The following is a 21,190-nucleotide window of genomic DNA, read 5'->3' as shown; positions in this document are numbered from 1 at the left end:
ACTATTGTGTCGCCATGTTTCTGTCCTACCGAAAAGAGGATTCAGGTCGCATCTGGAGAGGCTATCGGCGGGTTCAGTACCGGAGGATGTCGTGAGGGATTTTCCGCAGTCACCAAATTTTCTTCCTGACTGTCCCTTGTCCCGAAACCTCATCATCAAGGACGGCTATGACACCATAGGGATCGTGTTTGGTGTTTGTGAGTCGGTCGACAAACACCCGACCCTTCCCAGTCTCGAGTACACGTTCTCCCTCAAATTCAGCGACAACCGTTACGGTTCCGTTCTCCTTTGCTCCCTCGACGGTAAAGTTATGGTCTCCTCCGTGGGAACAAGGTGGACAGTTCTGCACCAGTAGAGATTAAAGACAAGATAGCTCCTCAATAGCCTAAACGTATTGCCGGTTGCTCGGAACGGGCTCGCATGCCCAGTACTTGGGTTCATCTGGAAATCCGCGAAGTCGAACACAAAGTAGAGAGTTGACAAGAGGAAGGCGATGCATCGTTCGCCTGCGCAGAGGGGCAGCCAGCCGGGACCGTCTCCCCCACCGCGAGTCGACGACAGTACAGCCCACAGAAAATGGAAAAACGAAGGTTAGGCAGCCACGGGGGCTTTTCGAAGAACCACTCGCCCCATGGAGAGCTACGATATCTGCTTCCTAGCTTCGCACTGCCAGGAGTTGCTCCCGCAATGGTATTACCAATGGTCGCATGCAAGGCTTGCAGTTTGTCAGGTGCGCATCGTAAGAGTAATTGTGTCTCATGACAGTGGATCCTTTGTCACAATATCATGGTGGCAGTTTGCACCGGATTCAGACGCATCATCAGAGAAAAGAGTGAAACGTTCGAGTTTACACTTTGAGGCACCGTGAGTGTATAATGGACTGTTCCGTTGTAACCGCAATACCATGCTGTGTTTACCATGCAGTGTAGCTCCTACTATCACCATGAGTAGCAGTTATCTCAGACAAGTGCATTGCCAACCCGTAACAGCACGCACAACAGGAAGAAACATTCGGCGGCAGCGATGAACACACAGGCGAGGGCCGGGTCTTGCTTGCACACAGAGCAAAACTCACAGCTGTCACTCCTTACGAGAGAGTGAACGCTATAGCGAGAGAGAGTGAAGGCTCTAGCGAGAGAGAAAAGAGGGATGCATTCCCCTTATTACGCGTTGGAGCCCCCCGGATTTGTGGAACTCCGATGTGTTCGATCGAACCATTCAGTACCGCTGTATGTTACGAGCTGCTCCACGTGCATTTCGGTAAACAAAGACAATCGAGATCTAAGCCCGTGGTCCAACTCGAAGCCTACAGTACACGCATAGGTAAGAAGGTTAACATAGCACTGGTCAAAAGTACAACAAGCCAATTACTACACCCCGGTAATGCGGGTGTGCCTTTGCTGTAGTGCGTTGTAAAGTAAAATGCTTGCAGGCACTTTTCCGTGAAAGCGGCTGCACTCCACTTTCGGTGCGACCTTGAAGAAACGGTCTCCGAGTCTTGTTTCATGATCTAAAGACAATCCCTCGAGGCCAGCTTTAGTCCCATTCTGTGTTAGTTAACAACAGCCAGTCTCCAAAAAGAGCAGAACCTCTCAACTTGTCTTCTGCAGAAAACCTCCGGCTATGTACCAGCCGGAGATCACTTGAGAATCCCTCTCCTTCTCCTGCCACACTTGACTAGAAACGGACTCACAGAGGTTCACTTACCGCGCGGAAACGAAAATTTCTTCGACGACACACCAGGCCAGGCAAGAAGATACACAACTCAAGCCTCTGGGAAGAGTCGATTTTTACCCAGACATACTAATCGTCAACGGCGGCCACCGAGTAACTGAACAGCTCTCAGGGATTGCTAGGCTTCTTTATACTGTCGTTGTTCATGTTCATTTCGACGCTGTAGTCGCTAACAGTGGCGATGTAAGCGTATAACCAAAGTGGTAGTAATGGGAAAAGCGAAAACAATGCTTCTGCAATTGTGCAGACCGCGACCATAGAAGGGTGTCTTCAGTGCTAGAAACGGTTAGTACCGCTCGTCTGATTCCTCCTGCCAGCGACCCGCGCCGCGGATCTCCATCGTCATTGGTGCATTCGCGAACTCTCATTCGCATTGAGTTTACGATCTGAGTAAGTGTGGCGGCTGTCTCTGTGTCGAGACCAAACTGAAGGCAGGCATTACGGGAATGTTCTCCATTCAGCCCCCTCCAACTCCTCTCACCCACGCTCTGTCTCCCCTTTCCAGCTCGCATTCTTCTTTTGTTTAGACGGCTGTTGAAACCGTCGCTTTTTTTTCTGCGCGTTTTCCTCAGCCACAACGGCCCGTGTTCTGTGGCGACAGACGAGATCCGTGTGCCGGAATATAGGTGGTAGCTCTCTCGTCTCCCGCGTGGCGCCGGGTTGTGACTGTGTCGTGTGACTGTAGTGATTTGTATTGCCCCGCAACTTGTTGGCGACACCACTCCTCCGCGCAACTCCCGAGCAATTTGGGTGTTTTTCTGGAGTTTTCGGTGTGCGTAACTTTTGCGAGCAGGAGAGTTTCCGTGTCGGGCTGTTTTTCGGATGGCGGCTCCGGTGTCTTTTCTTTGAACGTTGGCAGGACAACGGCTGCCGCACTTCTTCGGCGAATCCCCCCCCGCGAGGCGCTCGGAGAAAACGACAGAGAGCGTGTAGGCAACACCAGGTGTCGTCGGGGTTCTCTCTGTGTAGAAGGCTGCGAGAGAGCTGGCGGCGGTCTTCGCCTCGCTTTTCGGCGTTTTACAGATTTGGATTTAGGCTTCGAGACGAAAAGGCTGTGTGTGTGTGTGTGTGCCCAACAGTTCCTCGTCTCTTCCGAGCAACACTCCCATATGGCCCCCACTCTCTGTGTCGCGCCCAGGCGTCCTAAAAATACTCTGGGGATCTGCAGAACGTGCTTTTGTCTCTGGCGCCCGAGGCAAATGCGAAGTTTCTTGCGCCGGAAGGCAGCGTGACAGATGCCGACTCCTGCCACCTGCTCAACCATTTAAAGCATCTCTTCTTTGTGCCTTCTCTCGCTTTCCGAGCCGAGTGTACACGCATGTGTTGTGCAGGAAAACTCCGGACCGTCGCTGCTCGTCACTCCCAGTGTGCTGTCGACCCGGATTTCCGTACATTGGCGAGAGAGGGAAAAGAGAGACAAACCGAGTGCGGAAGGTCCTTTCTGTCGCTTGTGAACGCGGTCTTCGTCCCCAGTCCAGCTTTTTAGTTTGTGGCTCGCGCCTGCGTGTGCACTCTGTCGACCGCGGCGACCTCGGCGCTGGCCGGCGTTTGCCGAAAGATTTCAGACGTGAACTCCCGTCTCTCTGTGGCCACATTCGAGAGTTTCCGGTTCAGCGAATCGGAGATCTGGAGAACTCGGTGAAGAAAGAAGAGGCGCAAGTGAGTTGCGTTCCAGTCCTCTCCCGATGCTAGGCGGCTTCCCGACCTCGTGCGAATGTGTGTGGCGGGGGTTGGGAGGCTTTTGTCTTTGCCAGTGTTCGCCGAAGTAGCTTTTTCTTTTTCGTCAGGGAATAGATCTGTGCTGGATATGTGTATATCTGTGTTTACTCCCAGCGCCGGAAGCCATGAAATAGTTCCTCGGGCCCCCGAGCGCCAGCCTCGCCCATACGTGTGTTTGGATGCGACGAATCCCGACCTGCAGCGTCGGTTGAGAAACGCCGTTTTCTGCTGGTAGTTCCTCGAAACGGCGCGTTCTTGCTCGACCAAGGGTAAACGCGGTCTGCCCTTGCGTGGAAAGAAGGAATCGGCTCACGAGAGCGGGACGTTGTGTGTGTCCTGTTTTTTCTTTTGTGCGCCTTTTGCCCCTGTCCGTCCGATTCCGCCCTCCGTTCGCACTCCGCAATTTGGAACCATTTTTCCTGCCGTTCACTCCATGGTCCGCTTTCCCCGCATCAGTGCAACGCCCCTTGTCTTCCCGCACGCCTCACGCGACAGCCGTTGTTGACTCGGCTGTACAGACAGCGTGAAACGGGAATGCCATTTCATCGTTTCCGCCTTCTCACCGGACCGCGCGTCAGTTGTCGGCACACCGCAGTCTTGTCTTTTGGATTTGAGGCAAGGCGCGCGCGAGCAGAAACGCAAGGGCAACGCGTCGCTTGCCGGATAAATGCAGGCGAAACTCCGCGGGGACGAGTGAGGAGTCTCCCTCTTGTGCGCCCCGATCGAGCCAACGGGCAGACGTTTTGAGAGCTCTGCTACTGTCTCGCGAGGGCCGCATCTGTGTCGAGGTCACTTCCATTTGACGATTGTGGATGGCCTCGGCCTCTGCGGCTGCCGCGTTTGAGAGAATTCACAGGGCCGTCTGCACAGAGCGGCGTCAACACCCGAGAGGTCGAACGAAATTCGAGTGAATGTCCAAAGTCGATGGACTCGCAGAAAGCTGCTTTCCTCGAATTCGCACATCGGAGAGTGCCGCCTTCGCTCTGCGTGTACGTCGTCGACAAGGCCCTGCGAGAGTTCTGCCGGAGTCTCGTTTTTTCGCGCGCGCGTCCGCACCCGCAGCAGACTCTTGTGGGCAAAAAAACCACCGTGGAGAGAAGTCGCGGTCCGGTGTGGTGGTTGTCTGCCGCCGCAATTGCCCCTGAGTCGGTCGCCCACTGGCTGTGAGGCGTTGCACTGGAATTCGGAGGACTCTCGAGCAACGAAATCCGTCGGGGAGAGAGGAGGGGCAAACCGAGGAGACACCCACGATGGCGCCTCGCTTGTCCCCGACGACGTCTCCGTCGGTCCAGGCGTACTTGGTGCACAAAGGCGAGGAGAGGAGGGAGGCTGCACAGGCTGTCTTCTTTTCGGATGCGTTTGCGCGCCCACCGCTCGAGCCGGGCCAACTGCATGCTAATGAAGCCCAGCTGGCGGGCGCCGCACTGCGGGCATTCCCGTGGAGCGACTCGCAGAGCCATGCGTCGTTTCCTGCGCAGCAGCGGGACTGCTTCTTGGCTGTTCCGACTGGGTTCTCGCGCCCTGAGACCTGCGAAGAGAACACGGGCGAGTGGACTCACGCGGCTCCAGGAACTCCAGCGGGTCTCGGCGAGGCCTTCGCACAGAGATCCCAGCCGGCAGGCGTCTCCGCGGTTCCCGTCCAAGCGTTCTGTGATCGGTGGGAGCCGGCCGAGGCGCGAAGCCAGGAGTTTCTCAGGAGACAAGAGACGCCTTCAGTCGCGAAGCCGATGGGCGCTCTTGATCCAGAGGGTCTTGCTTGTCGCCAAGGGTGCGAGCGATGGCGAAAGGAGAAGGGATCCGTCGAGGCTGGTGTCGGCCAGGCCCACAGCCGAGGCCCGGGCGCCCTCCGGACTACCTTGGCGGGCGTCGACGAGCTGGCGATGAGCGCCGTGGGCGCGGTGCTGAGTCGACTCGCGAAAAGAGGGACAGAGGACTTGCGAGCGTCCGGCGGCGAAGGGGTGATCACGGTGTTTCATTCCTCGACCGAACCGTCGATCGGTGTGCGCGAGTACGTGGACCGCCTCGCGCGCTTCTTCCGCTGTTCGAGCGAGAGCTTTATCCTCGCCCTCATCTACATCGACCGCCTCGTCCGCCGACGCCCCGGCTTCACGCTGAACAGCTTGAATGTGCACCGCCTCTTCATCACGGCGCTGACGGTCGCCGCCAAATTCTTCGACGACACATACTATAGCAACAGCTTCTATGCGAAGGTTGGCGGGCTGTCTCTGAAGGAGCTGAACAGACTCGAGGTCACACTCGTTCTGCTTCTCGACTTCCGGCTCCACGTCATGCCCCATGAGTTCCTCTCGGTCCGCGCATTCGTCCTCGAGGAGGCCGTCCCGCGCCCGCTGAAGGCCCCCGTAGCCGGCGCGACTCGAGACGGTCCAGCCTCTCTCCCCTGGAACTTCGCCCCCCACGCGGTCCGCAGCTTGACAGCCGCCAGGCGCCCCGTCTCGCGACTCCACCAAGTCCTCGGCCTGTCTCCTCACGTTCGCGGCGCCTGTGGTGCGCGGGGTGACGCTCGGGTCGTTCCGTCGGCCAGTGCAGAGCCCAAAGCTCCCCGCCTCGCGAAGGACGCGCCGGCGCATGGATACGCCCTCGAGGGCGAGGCCGGACGTTCGAGGCCCAGAGAGACGGAGGAGCTGGGAAACGCGTCTTCTGGCGCAGGCGGCCCCGGAGAGACCCGCGGAGTCGCGGATGTCGTCATCACACCCGCGACCGTCGCCTCCCGCGGCGACCTGTCTCGCGGCTCTTCCAGCTCTTTGGCGTCCATTTCAGGTCCGAGAGATCCCCTGTGGCCGAGACCTGAGCAGGATCGAACTCACCTCCGCCGGGCTGCCTCACGCACAAGTCCTCCCGCCTCGCCCCTCTCGGGTCGCAAGACCGACTCAGCCGAAGACGGAGGGGACGGCGAGGAGCCGCGAGGGGACCTGCACCTCGACCAGGACACAACATGGGAGGAGGTGGTGTCTCCGACGGCGGAGACAGTGTGGGGTCTGTCGGGACTCCAGGCAGGGGCGCAGAAGGCGAGTGCGCAGGCGGGGTCGGAAGCTGCGGGGCGCGAGGTCGAAGGCCCGCGAGTGCAGAGACCTAGAAGCGAGGAGGCCGACTGTGGGGACGCCCACCTCGAGGGCGTTTCTGCGAGCGCCTCGAACTCCGTTGGAAACGGCGCGGTGTCTCTGCAGATTCAGTCGTGCCTGGAAGAGCGGCTTTTGTTTCAGAGCAGATATCTGGGTCTAGGGAAGACCTTGACTTGCGAGAGCGATCTGTCGTCACAGGCGCACCCAGACCCGCGCTTGCACCTCGCGGGCCTGGACACAGGTCTCTCGTCCTTCACCCGAGCCTTGACTCACGGCTCCGGAGTGTCGCCGTCGAGCCGAGAAACAGAGAAGGAACTGGTCACCTGCATCTCGTGTGGGGGCCGCCCGCTCGGCGCAGTCTCGCGAACCTGCGCGCTGCGACGCCCCGACCCTGGTGCATTCGACCTCGCCTTGCACGCCCCCACTGAGAGAGACTCCCGGGGCGACGCCCTCGGCGGCCGTGCCCGGTCCCCCGAACGACGGGGAAGCAACGCGGTGCACCTCGGGCACCCAGAAGGCTCCGCGGAGACAGCTCGTGAAGGACAGGGGCCGCCTTCGGGGCGGACTCCAGGACTGGAGCATGCAGAAAACGAAGCACAGGCTGAGACGCCGGAGACTTGGGGCGGGGGTGCGCCCGACGGGGCGCGGGCAGCGACGACTTGTGCCGGCGCGCGGACGGCTCCTCAGCGTCTGGAGGCGACAGTGGAGGGGAAGGCGAAGAGACAGTTGGTGTCTTCGTGCGCAGCTTCTTCGCTCTCTGTGCTCGCAGGCGGCCATGCCTCAGACGCCGCGGCCTGTCGCTTTCGGGGCTGCTTGGCGGAGAGGAAGCAAAGCCGGCGCGAGCTGCGGCGAGAAGTCCCTGAGGCACACGCGTCGAAGGCGAGCTGCTCTGCGTCCCGAGAGCGCGGCTACTACGACAGCGAGCGGCGAGAGGAGTGGCGACGAGACTTCACTGGGGGCGCCTTCTCCTTCGCTGGACCGGAGCAACGCAGCCAGACCTTTGCGAGTTTCGCGTCGGCAGGGCCGGTGGCTGTCTTCGCGCCGCGCTCCTGCTCCGGCCGCGAGGAGAGACGAGAAGGCGCGGGGGCGAAAGCGTTCTTCTCTCGCGGTCTGGCCAGTCCGCAGGCGGCGGCCGTCTCGGAGGACGTGGACGCACGTTTGGGGACAGCTCTCGGGTCCCGAGGAGACACTTGCGAGGAGGGGGGCCATGGGGCCGGCGTTCCCGCGCACCCCTGTTCTTTGGGGGCGCTGGTGCCTGTGGAGACCCTCGCTCCTGAAGAGGCCAGTCGACTTCTTCCGGCGGTATCGAGCTTCTCGGCTTCCTGGTCTGCTTCGCGAGCGGGGCTGCTCCTGTCGCTCTCTTCGACTGCATGCAGTCTCCCTGGTTTCCGAGGCTTCTGCCCCACACCCGTGACGCCGACGGAGCGAAAGGAGGGACGCGTGGAACACAGTCCCGCGTTCGACTCGCCGCACTGTCTCGGTTCGGGTCGCTCCGTGAACTCCACTGCGAGCACGGTGGCCCCTGACCAGTACGTCAGCTTCGCGAACGAGGACAGCATTGGCTTCGCCCTGCGCGCCCTCGCGTCGCCGCTGCATGCGCTCCAAGGCAAGGTGGAGGAGAGAGAGCGACAGCTTCTGCATGCGAGGTTTCTCAGAGACCGGTGCCGCACCAAGCTGCCGACCAACCAGGCGTGAGACTGGAGAACTGCGGCGCGCCCTGCGCAGTGAGAGGAGAGAGGGCAGACGTACCAAAACAGAGAGACGGAGTTGAAGGGTGCGATGGCAACTGAAAAGGAAGGGTGAGAGGAAGCTGGAGAGAAGCACCTGAAGGGAAGTCTGGAAGCTGACTCGTTACTACGCATGCGGTAGACCGGAGAAAAGAGACACCACCGGCACCGGCAGAAGAAAGGCGCGAGACAGCGACGTCCAGGGAGGAACACGAGCGCTCGAGGGAAGAGGAGGGACGGAGTGCTTCTGAGACGCAAGTGTGTATCTCTGGGGAACAATTACATTTTCCTATGGCGGTCGCGCCTGTCGGGCTTCCCCCGGACCGACGCGTAGTCTTTCCGGCACAGCCTCGAGGCAAGACCCTCACAGATTGGCTTCCCAGGGGATGCTGTGCATGTGGAACGCGCTCTCTTCTCCCTCTTGAGAAAAGAAGGAGTCCGGTTCGACGCATCTGTTTTAGAGTGACCAGAAGTCCGGACGGAGTCTCGAGCGCGTTGTGTTGACTTGTGCGTTTCGCTCCGAACCGCAGTTTCTCAGCGTCGCTCTTTTGCGCAGTCAGCTACGCGACGACGCATCCAAGTCGGTGTAGGCATTTTTATGGAGGCCTGCGCGCAAGTTTGTCCGCGGACTTGCGCGCACACCCACACACGAGAGACTTTCGATTTATGCTCGTCGATTTGTGTCTTTGGTCTCCGCATGGCTTTCTGGCCTGCGTAGCGAAGCAGCATATTTTTCTGGGTTCTTTCGCGAGGCCCGAGCGGCGCCCGAGGAACAGGCTGTGTGCGTTTGCGCCGTATTTTTGGAGCTCGAGTACAACGAGGCGCAGACTCTTTTTCGAGACTGCGCGCGCCTCGCTCGTTTTTTTCGCGTCGTTGCCTTCGCGTAGCTCAGACCGGCGTAGCAGATTGGCGCAGCTGATCGCTGCAGCTCTGAAAAAACGCGCCTATTTAGATGGCACTCTCTTGCTGAACGCCCGCGTTTTTGGGTCTCTACGCGCGATCCCGGCCCCGGTCCTCTGCGGCGCACATGGCTGCTGGGTTTGCATGTGCCTGAGAGCGACGCTCGAGTTTTTTATGCAGAGGTCTGTGTATCGACGGGCCGGCAGGGGGGAGGCGGCGCAGCGGAGACGGACGGAAGCCTGGAAGGAGTAAGAGTGCCTGCCTAACTCTCCACCCACCACCCCCCACCCCCATCTCTTCTCGCCTCCGATTCTCTTCGCGCGCTCGCAGGAGAGACGACACAGGGACAGTTTCCCCTTCTTAGCGCCTGTCTCCGCATTTCGCGGGGTTCAAGCGAGAGAATCCAGAGACTCAAGAGAGGCGGAATCGCGTTTTGTTTTTCGTTTTTCCGTTGACACATGTGAGCGAAGAAAGCTTCGCGGTGTGATTTCGAGAGAGCCCCCCTTCGCAGTGGGCGTGTGGGCGTGTGGGGTGCGAAAGTCGACGCGAGGAGACAGGGCCTCCGCGCGCGCAGCCGAAAGGGGCGGGCCCGAGAGACACCCCACAGAAGGGAGAGTCTGTGTTTCAGGGACCCCCAGCGCTGTTGCAGGATTATGAAGGGAAAGGGAGGAGAGAGACTTGGGCGAAGAACGAAACGCGCAGGTCCGGTCTTTCCTGAAGTAGGCTCTGTGAATGTGGAGACTTTGAGGCTGCGACCGCGCGCGAGAGTCGCGTCTCTCTCGAGAGAGGAGAGAGACATGTGGAGAGGAGAAGGATCTCTCTGGACGCTCTCTGGGTGCCCCAACGGATGCTCGGAGGGCGGTGGGCTTGAGCAATCTGCGCGCTGTTGCATTCGGGGCATGGAGAAGAGAGAACTCGGATGAGGAGCTGACAGCGCTGAAGAGAAGTTGGGGACTTGCAGGACCACCGGGGTAGAAGACGGGGGGGGGGGGGGATCGCAGAGGGGAAGCCCCGCATGCGTTTTTCAGGAAGGAACTGTGTACGAGGAGAGAACAGCTGCGAATCCACGGACAAGAAAAACTGGGCGTCCCCTGCAGACAGTACGCAGACCACACGGATGGCTGTGAAACTCGCTGGAAATGAAGCCGTAGATAAGAACTTCCTCGCGAGAGACGATGTTTGTGCTCGAGAAACAGTCTCGAGGCACTGCCTCCGTTGTGAACACACACTGCATGCGCAGGAAACATGCGTGTGTGCCGGATCGATGCATGCGATTTCGTTGCCTCATGCGGCCTCGAAGCGGTAGCGCAAGAAGGAACGCGCGCGCGAAGCGCGTTTTGCGAACGTTTTTATCGCTTCCGAGGGAAGAATATGTGCGATGAGATAGACTGAACTTCTTTTTGCCGACAAATGTGAGTGATTCGGAGACCAGAGAAGAGTCGAGCTGCGGCGAGTCAACACAGCGAACTGTGTCGTTCCTCGTGGACTCTCCCCACACGGTGTCCCCACACGCGATTTTCTCCCTCGCGCCCAAGTCAGGGCAACCCGCCTCGTCGCAGACTCAAAGGCGAGTTCGAAGACCAGCGCACCGACGCTCTGTGCGCTGGTCCTCGAGCAGCAGCTGCCTGTCTGCAGTCTCCTGTCTGCGACTGCTGCGTGTGTGAGAAGGCAGCCGCAGACTCGCAGCAGAGGAACGCGGAGGAACGGAGAAGTTCCGCTCTGTCGTCGCTCTTGGCTGATGAAGCCAGAGCACAACCCACCAGAGGGGGGTGCGTTTGGGGCCTCTAAGGGAAGACCGAGACTCTGGACTTTTTTGTCTCGGCAGGGAACACAGCTGGTCCATCCATTTCACAAGAGCCGACGGGTCTCTTCTTCTAGAAACGCGCTTTTCAAACGGGGTCCGGGGGAAACTCACTCAGCCCCACATGCAGATATATACATATGTATGTATATGTATGTATATGTATACATGTATATATGTATATTTATGTGTGTATATGTGCATCTTCTACGCATTTATGCATGCGAGGACCCGCGCAGACAAATATTTTTGTGCGTGTACATGTCGCGAGAGGTTACATGGCAGGCTGGATACGCGCAGCCAGCTGTGAGATGAGGTGAGAGATGAACAGGAATCAAAAAGAAGGCGAGCGAGCTCGGACCGCGAGCGAAGTTTATAAACTTCCGGGTGTGTGCGACCCGCGGGCGCAGACAGGACACCGGAGAAAAGGGGAAGAATGAAGGAGCGAGTCGAGGGGAAGCTATGATCTGCTGGAAATGATGCTTCACAGATTCAAACCGCTTTCTCAACCGCGACTCGAGAGACACCCAAAAAACAGTTGTTGACGGTGTGGTTGCCCGCTCTCCTCTCGAGGAAAGGGGAGGAGGAGCTGTCGATTCTCTCTGCTGACCGAACCTGCGGAGGCGAATGGACGTCTCTTAGAGCGAAGCTTTGCATGCAGTGACAAGGAGCGCGCTGGCGCGCCAACGCTCTTTCGGAACAGATGTGCGGGAAAAAGTGAATTTCCTGTGCTCACGAGGTGCAGGAAAGTGAACTCTCTGTGCTCCCTCACCTCTGTCGACGCTACATTGGAAACGCGGTTCAGCAACCGTGGGCGCATGTTCTCCGTACACATCGGAACTGCATGCACGCGTGATGTAAAATAGGTGAGCGTTTCCAGCTTCCCGTAGAGACGGAGAGGCTCGACAGTCTCTCGTGACAGGCGAACGCAGAGAGCGAAGATCTGCCTGCGAAGGAGTCGGGCCGGCAAATCCCCTCTCTCGAAGGAGCACGAAGTGGAAAACGCAAGTTCCGAAATCCAGCTTCGCAGTGACGCTCCCGTAGTCAGGAAAGACATACGGAACAAACACAGCATTTCCCAGAGCTACACAAATCTACCTGTACCCGTACAAATGCTTCTGTATGTTCACTTGTGTAGCTGCAGGCATACATATATATATATATATATTACATGCTGCGTGTGTGTGCGTATGTAGATATGTGAAATTTATGACTGTGTCTCTCCGTAGCATCCCATTAGTGTGAGACGGCAGGGTCGCGCGAGTTCTTGCACAGAGGGGTGAGCGCGTTTCAGCGAGCATGGTATTTTGGATTGAGAGGCAGCTGTCTCGGCAGACGAAGCGATTTAGAGCAATGTGTGGTGCTGCAAAGGCGTCTTTGCCTCACGCATGCAGTGGCGTGACGATCCACTCTCGAGATCGCAAAGTTCGTGTGCCGACAGCGAAAGGACTTGGCCTACAGCGGCCGCACGGGGAGCCATGAGACAGACCCGATCTCGAGCTTCACGCGTCTGGAAAGAGAAAAAGAGCGATGTGCTCATGAAAGAAACGCTTCCACGGAGAAATGTGCGTTTCCCCGGAAGCGACTTGGCGTTTTCAAGACGCTTTCTTCTTGTGGTCAGGGGGCAAAGTGCATCCTTCGCCGACAGTCTTTTTTCCGTGGATGCGATACCGTTCAGCCTCCCGCAGGAGCGTTCGGAACGTGATGCTGTCATCGATACTCTGGAAAAGCGACAAGAAAACCGGGGAGAGATGCAGAAATGAGCACGAGCAGACACGCAGCAGGCTACAGAGAGAGGAAGTCGGGAGCGAAAGGCGAAACCGGCGACACAAGAGAAAAAGCGAGAGAGCAGATAAGGGATGCAGAATACGAGAGGAAACGTTTCTTTTATGCAATTCTGGATTGAAAGCTTCACTCATATTCTGTCTCCAGAGCACACTGAGTCACGGACTTGCGTATTCTCGATGTTCAGGCAAACGCTCTTGTGCATTTTCTGAGGAGATCGTCATCATTTCACCTAGAGAGAAAGACGACGACAGCATATGCAAAGCGGGAGACAGTAGGACGTAACTGCGACGAAGAGTGACAGAGAGTCTCCAAGGGGAACAAACACAACGGTAGTCAAGAACGAAGACGCACGCGGTTTCAGTCGAGCGTTGCGCAGGGTACGAGAGCAAAGAGGGGACAGCCTCTCCGAGAAAAGGAGGCAACTCAGCAGGCGTCTAAACCTGGCTGCTCGACAAACGATATCTGCAGTTTGCATGGTCACGCGAGTATCGGGGAAACTTCTTTGGCAGCACAACTTGGAATTCAAACTTCGAGAATCTTTGCTCGCTTTCCGATGCGCGTGCATGCTGCCCCGGGTCGTCGATGTCTCTCACCTGCTGAACCTTCTTCATGACTTGGAAAGAGTTCGGAAGACTTTTGTCCTGAAGACGCAAACATGAAAGCAGCTGGTGAACACACCGTGAAACAAATCCAAAAAAACCGACGCGACGTCCGCTCTCAGGGGACGTCTTCTCTCCATCTATTTTTCCTTCTTCTTTTCCTCTCGACTCAGATCGGTCTATAAAAAATTAAAAAAGTAGGTGAACAAATATAATGTATACATATACATATGCCTGCATCCATGGAACCTTGGGTCAGAGACTTGCGAAAACGGTCCTCCCTAGTCTCCAGTCGAACACAGCCCCGCTCTTGGTGCAGAATTCCCCTTCTCTCGATCTCTCGATCCTTCTCTTCAGACTTTCTCTACCTCTCTATCCTTCGCTCTAGTCTTTCTCTCGCTTTCTCTACTCTTTCGCCTTCGTCCCTCTCCCTCGGTAGGTCTCTGTAAAGTTCGTCGGATGTAAAAAGGCTTGAAGAGCCACAGTGCATGCACTAGGCAGACTGCATGCATGCAGATGAATAGATTCACGCATGTCTCCGGCCTCGCCGATCTTTCCGCTGAGTCAACACAGCAACTGTTTTCCATCTCATGCGCGTCTTCAAATGAAAGACAGAAACAAAGGCGATTTGTTGTCTTTTTTTCGAGGGGTGTTCTCAACCACATCGACACGACCCGACGCATGCGTCTCCGAGTCTCTTTCGAGCCTTCTGCTGAGGCGCTGCTTTGCGCTGGCTCTGCACCGAAACTGGCCAAGACATGCATCGTTCAAAATCTGAAAAGCACTGCCCCCGGGCAAGACTTCCTTTTGCGTTTTTCTCCGAAAAACTCGCACCGTTCGAATGCGCTCGGCGACCCAGCCGCCTTCCTTCCACGTTCCATTTTCGACGTCGTACAGAGGCTTCGCTGCGTTCCACGCTCTCCATCTGCAGACTTCTTTGTCGCTGCGCGAGTCCTCGGCGCTCCTCAGAGAGGGGACGAAGGTGTACACTGGCGGAGAAGCGAACCAGAAGCACTCGACGATTGTGCCACTGAGGCGCGTGGAACTGAAAAAAACCAAAGTCGAAACGACAACACCGGAAACAAGCAGAGGTGAAGACGTTCGCGACCTGTCCGCGACGGCCTTCGTAAGCAGGGTCTCCAAACCGCAGCGATGGAACTCCCCTCGCGCAAACTCGAGCCGGTCTCGCCTTCACAAAAGAGTGTATTTTTTGACACGCAACCGCGTCCAAAGGACTCTCAAAAGACATGCATGACAAAATCGAGAAAAACCTTTTCGGCGTACTTCTCCTTCGAAACACAGACTTGTATCTTGAGCGGCGCAACGGTGCACATGCAAAGGCATAAAATCCACACGGGAAGTAAGCGACAAAAACATACAAAATTGTCCGATAAAGCAAACACATGAAAACGCACATACACGCGTATACGAAAGATATATCTATCTATCTATCTATCTATCTATCTATCTATCTATATATATATATATACATACATGAAAATACATATAAATATATATATATATATATATGAATATATATATATATGAATGAGTGCACATGAAGAAGAGGAAGAAAAAATTATAGATAAAAAACTGTATATGCGTACAAATGTCTTCAAGGCAGAGAAGGGCATATCGATGAGCGAGAAGCGTTTGTGTTACCTGGCCATCTGAAGAAGTTCCTTGTAGAGTTTCCCGTAGGGGGCGAGGAACTCGCCCTTGAACACACGAACACCCTAAAAGATTGAGAGAAAAAGAAACGATTTAGAACGAAACTTCTGCATTGAACATTCTTCCCTCTGTCCTCACTGTTGCTGTCGCGACATCCGCGCGCTAGCAGTGTGAAGAACTGCAAATGCAGGCATATCTTTGGACAGAGATGAGGAGGCACAGAAGTATAAAAAGAGGGGAAAGGCGAGATACAGGGACAAGCAGACACAGAACCGGAGGGAGAGAAAGGAAAAAAGATGCATGCGTAAGGAGACAGAGAGACAGGTCGATTGAGGGCCATGCCCGTGTTACTACAGATTCAGCTGAAGTCTGTTTGAAGAAAAAATGAAAAGGAAAAACAGAGACAGGAAACGTGGAAAAAACGAGACTCACATGGTCGGCGATGTAGAGCTGAAAGAGGCGGGGAACTCCTTGTTCGTCGTAAAGTGCGTCGGCGCTAAAATCGACCTGTCAAGGAGAAGAAAAGGAAAACTGCATGCAAGCATGAGAAACGCCACAAGTGATCCTAAGGAGCGCGGACAGGCGAGAGGCCAGAACACACGAAGACGGAGACGTAACATACAAGTTTATTCACAGACTACATAAATATTTGTATATAAATATATGCATATATTATGAATACATCATACATACAGACATCTATGATCCATATACATAATATAATATATATATATATATATATGCATCTATATGTACATCGAGTATACAAGCATCCTGTACATCCAAATTGAGTGGACGTCATACGCATGCATCTACGTTTTGCATACACAACACACACACACACATATATATATATATATATATATGTGCATGTGTATGCATATGTGTGTATTTGTATGTAAATAATGTATGTATGCATGGATGTATATGTATGTATGTAGGCATCGAGTATAAAAAGATAATTCCAGCCGTCCTTCGGTGTGTAAATGTAGACAAAAAGGGCGTCGCGACACAGTTGAGTTTACACTGTTTCGCGTTGCAGTTGCATGCGTCACGACGGCTGCATGCGTTTCCTTCGAGGCTCACAGTGTTTAGGTGCGGCGGCTTCCACTTGAGCAATTGCCTGCATGTGCCTGTCGCGTAGGGCAGGTTGACAGGAGTGAAAATAATTCCGTCGGACTCGTGAGGCAGACGCAACGCCATGCGCTGAATGTGCAGCAAGTCGAAGATCTCGAAAAAATCCTGAAAAAGAAAAACGACGAACGCAACGCATCCAGACAGCTGCAAATATACACACATTTATGAGCATCGCCTGCGTCCACTCACATTCATACACAGACATACTCACGAACTTCTATATACACGATATACGTGTGCTTATGTACGTGTGCTTACATATACATACATACATATATATATATATACAATTTATAAATATATATATATATATATATATATATGCAGTTATACATAAAGATACAAGGGTGGTTTTATGTACATATAATTACATGTATGTACATGTGTAACTCACTATCCAGATGCGAATGCATGTATACATCTAACTGTATCTCAAAAATACAGGCAAGGACGCTTTGATTCTTCAGCGGGAGAGAAAGACAAAATCAGCGAAGAGAGAGTTGTCAGACGGCGTTTCACTTGCGACGAGAAAAGACGCACTCCGTTCCTTCGTCTTACCTTGAGATAGATTTCCAGAGAGTTTTTTCCTTTTGTGCGTCCTGTCTTCGCCAGCTGCGCCTCGCCGGTTCCGTCGTTCGCATGCGACTCTCTCGCCGCCTCATTTCTTTCGCTCTGCATGCGCTCTTCCTCCTCGAGTTCTCTCAGTGGTGCCACCACGCGCTCTGCTACTGCTGCCAGACGCCCCATGAGATTTAATTCTTTTATTGATTCATCTCGTTCAATGCAAATCGCGTCGTAAATCAAGTAACGCGCGACGCTCTCTCCGTTCGGCAGACGGTCCTGCATGCAGTCACATGAGCAACAGACGGGGGTCCGGCAACTCGAGCGTCTTCACGTTAACAAAAGGCAGTTACGTTCCGAGAAAATCGCACATTTTGACGGGTGCAGCGACCGAGAGAGACGCTTATTTAGAGTTAAAACGCAAAAGGCATGCGAGGCAAGCGAAGAACGGGGGCGGAGGGGAGGGGGAGGAAACGGAGAGCGAACAGAAACGCGAGAAAACGAACGGAAGAGTCCACAGCATCAGGCTACCGAGGAAATGTTTTGCAGGCCACAGAGATATGAAAAAACGAGATGGACGACACAAGGACAAGCATGCATCTCTACAGTGTTCTTCCTTGAGAAGCAGCCGAGATGTCCCTCTCGGGGAAGCGAGCTGATTGGACTCTATAGGCTGATGTTGTCCTTCTCCTCTAGTCTCCTACACTTGTGAATCTCCGGTTTCTTGTATTCTTCGCGTCCTCTCTTCTTCGGCTTGTCTTCTTTTGGTCTCCTCTTCGCTTCTTCTCTTCCTGTTCTTCTCCTAATTTACATCTTCTCTTCGTCTCCTCCCTTATTCTTCTTACCTCTTCTTCGTCTCCCTGTTCTCTCTCGTCCTCTCTTCTTCTCTTGCCTTATTCTCCACCCTTCTTCATCCCTTTCTCGTTTCATTTTCCTGTTCTTGTTCTCATCTTTCCGCCGTTTGCCCTATGCATCCTCACTTCTTCCGTGAGATCTTCTTTTCTGATCCTTTCTGCTTGTTTTCTTCCGGATCTCCTCGCTCTTCCTCAGTTTTCTTTATTTTACTTTTATTTTGCCCACCATGACGAGCTCGCCGTCCAAAAGCGTCAACTGCTGAGGCTCGTGGAGGCGGCCTTTTCGCGGAAGAAATTTGTCGGGAATCATCCGCACCTGTGGCGCAGAAACGCGGTGCATGCAGCCATCCAGAAAAATCTCGAAAAAGGAATCCGTCGGGGTGCACAGACGACACGACAGACAAACGAGGACAGCGATCCGCAGACAGACCGAAAGCGAGGAAGCGAGAAAGACAGAGACAGAGACAGAGCTAGAGACAGAGCTAGAGACAGAGACACCCAGAACGAGGTGGACAAGGAGAGGAAAAAAGTGGAGGGAAGGAGAGAGACGAAGAGGACGAGAAAGCGGAAGAAAACAGAAGGACGTACACTCGCGCAACTCCGGCGCAAGCAGGAAAGAAGTATGAGGCAGAAGAGAGCATAAAGGAGAGACGCAAGGTGAAAGCAGGAGAGAAAAAGGTGAGATAGAGCCGGAACAGGTGCGAAGCAAAAGCTGTTAGAAGAGGGAGAAAGAAACGCTCGACTTCTGAGGACCCTTCGTCTCCCAATGCTTGCTTCCCTCTCATGAGCGACCGCCTCTAGTTCCGAAAAGGAGAACATCTCATTGATAGCGGAAGCGGCATGTTCTCTCTCTGTTACACATTTACACATAGCTGGTATGATATCAATTAACGCTGGAAACAGTGAAGTCACTTGTCGCACATCTGAGCGGTCTTTTGCCATGCGTTCGTTCTCCAAAACGCTCGGCGTAGTGCCTTTTGGCTGACTTCGTTGCGCACAGTGAACGACCGACCTCTTCTTTTCTGCCGATGAGGAAAATGCATCCCGAGGCAGCAAGCAGAAGGAAACGAATGCCATCTGTCTTCTCGCAAGCGACATACGGATTGCGAAATAATTCTGCAGAAAAACAATAAAAAACAGAGACGCCCAAACACATCTCTCTACGCAGGCACCATCGAATTCCAACGGGACGAGAATACATATATACATATATATACATACATGTATATATATATATATACATATATATACATACATGTATATATATATATATATAGGTAGATATATAGATATGTAAAGAGCTGTGTGCCTGTCTATATGCAGATATTTGTATCTCTCTGCAGCTCTTTGTGCATGCGGATGTCTCTATCAATATTACATCTGTATCTAAAAAATATATATACATGAGTGTAAACATTTATGCTTTCTGCAGAGAAGTATTTCAACAAAGGGTGCAGTCTCTCTGTCGACACAGCCACACAATGAAACAGTTGCAGGCATAGGTCTCTGTTGACAAAGCTACCTGTCTTTCACTCTTCCGAAAGATCTTGGCAGAGACGCATACAGACTCGTCCATCGACATAGAGACAGATGTATACAGGCATTTATAGAGATACGTATTCACAGAAACAAATATATATGCCTGTATATACATGTATATATATATATATATATATAGAGAGAGAGAGAGAGAGAGAGAGAAAAAAAACATATGGAAACATACATAAATATATATATATATATATGGAAACATATATATATATATATGGACCTGTGGGCGGGGAGAAAGACGCCCAGGTGTGCGTTTTTCTGCGTTGGCGTTTTTCTCTTGGGTGTCCGAGTGCCGGCGCCTTTTCTCGCTTTGCCGCGAGTACCTGTGAGGTTGCTTTTGCTCAAGCTCACAGGCTGTCCACCTGGAAAAGAGTCTCTCGACCAACCGCACATTTTTCGCACTCGCTCGCGTACGCGCTGCGCCTGCTCTGGAGGCAGAAGCCCCGAGGCGTCGCCTTCCAAAATCCCCGGCAACTCCGCCGGCGACACAGCGAGACTGTGGACTGGAGAAGAAGAGGAAGAAGAAGGAGAAGACGAAGAGGAAGAAGAAGAGGAAGAAGAAGGAGAAGAGGAAGAAGGAGAAGAGGAAGGAGAAGAAGAGGAAGAGGAGCGTAGTTTCTCGCCGTGTGCAGTTCGTCGGCCATCCTCCGGCGGCGGTGGGATGGCCTCTGAATGGAGAGCGTTCATCGTTGAAAGACAAGAGAAGAAGGAGAGAAGAGAGAGAAGGAGAGAGAGACGAGGAAGGAGAGAGATGAAGAAGCAAGAAGACGGAGAGGGAGACGAGGAAGGAGAGAGATGAAGAAGCGAGAAGACGGAGAGGGAGACGAGGAAGGAGAGAGATGAAGAAGCGAGAAGACGGAGAGAGAGAAGAGGAAGGAGAGAGAGGAGATTGAGAGAGTCCAGCGACGAAGGGAAGAGAAGCCTACATTGGTGGCTTGCATGTTCCTATTTCGTTCTTCATCTGCGGTTTTCTGTCTCACAGTTGCGTCTAATAGAGAGGTGAAGTCCTCCCAGACAGGACGGAGATCTTTCTTGGAGAGGAAACCCAAGAGGCTCTGTGAACTTTGAGGAACGCGGAGAGCTTTGTCGGTGAAGGCCTCCCCCGGAGACGCCAAGAAAGCGAAGGAATAAAACGTATTTGTTCGAAAGTGGAAGGAGCCCGAGAGAAAAGAAAGAGAGGAGAGAGAAGAGAGAAGAGCGACAGACTCGAGCAGTTTCTTTCGAGTTTTTTGTGTTGCATGCATGCATGCGCACTCGAAAAACGCTTCTCTTCGTCTTTTACTGGCATGGCTGAGGTCTCTGGGTCACCTGGCAAAGCACGGAAGTCGGCGCAGACGCTTCCTTCTTGCTTCCGTTGCTTTCGCCTTCCTTCTCTGTCTTCTCTCTTTCACCTTCTGGAAGGGAACTGGGGAGGCAAAGAGAGAAGCAAGACCAACGCAGAGAGACTCACCGGATACATAGGGTGCGTTGTGGCTGCACAGAGTGAGATGCGGCGACTGACGTTGTGTGGAGGAAGAAGGAACTTTTGGATCTTCTTCTCTTCTGTTAGCCTTTTACGGCTGTGTCGCCGAAGCAGAAAACAAGGGGGAGATGGCTTCCTTCTCTTCGCTAGACTGTTCCTTTGCAGCCAGCGTCTGCGTTCTTCTGCGCTCTACACTCTCCAAGGGTGAGTATCTCCCCCAAAATGTGATGCGTTCTCCAGCTTCCCGGCACCACTAACAATGCGCCATTCTGGTTTGGCCCTCCACCCGCAGCGATCTCAATGGCAGAACTGCATCAACGAGGAAAAATACCACGACTTCAGAGCGAGACTTCACAGAACATCCATCCGACCTTCTCGACGCGGAAAACTCCTCACGCGTCCATGCGCGCATGCAGAAGGCGAGTTGGTGGAGGGGAACCGCGGCTTTCAATCTTGTTCCCCGCAGAAGGCGACGCAAGAGAGATAAACGCTCTCGCAAACATGCTGTGCATGTACTCCCCCCATACGTCTTCGCCTCCTCCCTCGTCCATGCGCGCAGATGGCGGCTGACTTGCGCGACGCTCTTCTTCCCCTCCATCTGTCTCT

General features: G+C 54.1%; 3 protein-coding genes across 3 annotated transcripts; 2 read left to right on the top strand and 1 right to left on the bottom strand.

Moving 5' to 3' along the window:
• Positions 1-2,134: 2,134 nt before the first annotated feature.
• TGME49_305330 (cyclin, N-terminal domain-containing protein) lies at positions 2,135-12,508 on the top strand. The gene is made up of 2 exons (XM_018782444.1): positions 2,135-3,393; positions 3,910-12,508. Exon 2 carries the CDS (start codon positions 4,704-4,706, stop codon positions 8,226-8,228), a length of 3,525 nt encoding a protein of 1,174 aa, XP_018636134.1. The 5' UTR covers positions 2,135-3,393; positions 3,910-4,703; the 3' UTR covers positions 8,229-12,508.
• TGME49_305320 (mRNA capping enzyme) lies at positions 12,162-20,277 on the bottom strand. The gene is made up of 10 exons (XM_002370284.2): positions 19,446-20,277; positions 18,584-18,687; positions 17,798-17,887; positions 16,715-16,996; positions 16,106-16,261; positions 15,452-15,526; positions 15,011-15,084; positions 14,183-14,393; positions 13,343-13,390; positions 12,162-12,682 (listed from the first exon to the last, which is right to left on the bottom strand). The coding sequence occupies exons 1-10, from the start codon at positions 19,807-19,809 to the stop codon at positions 12,557-12,559; spliced, it is 1,530 nt and encodes a 509-aa protein (XP_002370325.1). The 5' UTR covers positions 19,810-20,277; the 3' UTR covers positions 12,162-12,556.
• A 131-nt stretch (positions 20,278-20,408) lies between these two features.
• Positions 20,409-21,175, top strand: TGME49_305315 (hypothetical protein; the record flags this gene model as incomplete). Its single annotated transcript, XM_018782443.1, has 3 exons — positions 20,409-20,604; positions 20,672-20,788; positions 21,144-21,175. 3 exons carry the CDS (start codon positions 20,409-20,411, stop codon positions 21,152-21,154), a joined length of 324 nt encoding a protein of 107 aa, XP_018636133.1. The 3' UTR covers positions 21,155-21,175.
• Positions 21,176-21,190: the final 15 nt, after the last annotated feature.

Source organism: Toxoplasma gondii, chromosome IX, assembly GCF_000006565.2.
Source record: "Toxoplasma gondii ME49 chromosome IX, whole genome shotgun sequence".
Lineage (NCBI taxonomy): Eukaryota > Apicomplexa > Conoidasida > Eucoccidiorida > Sarcocystidae > Toxoplasma > Toxoplasma gondii.
The sequence above is the reverse complement of the archived record's forward strand: the minus strand, read 5'-3'. Positions and strand labels throughout refer to the sequence as shown.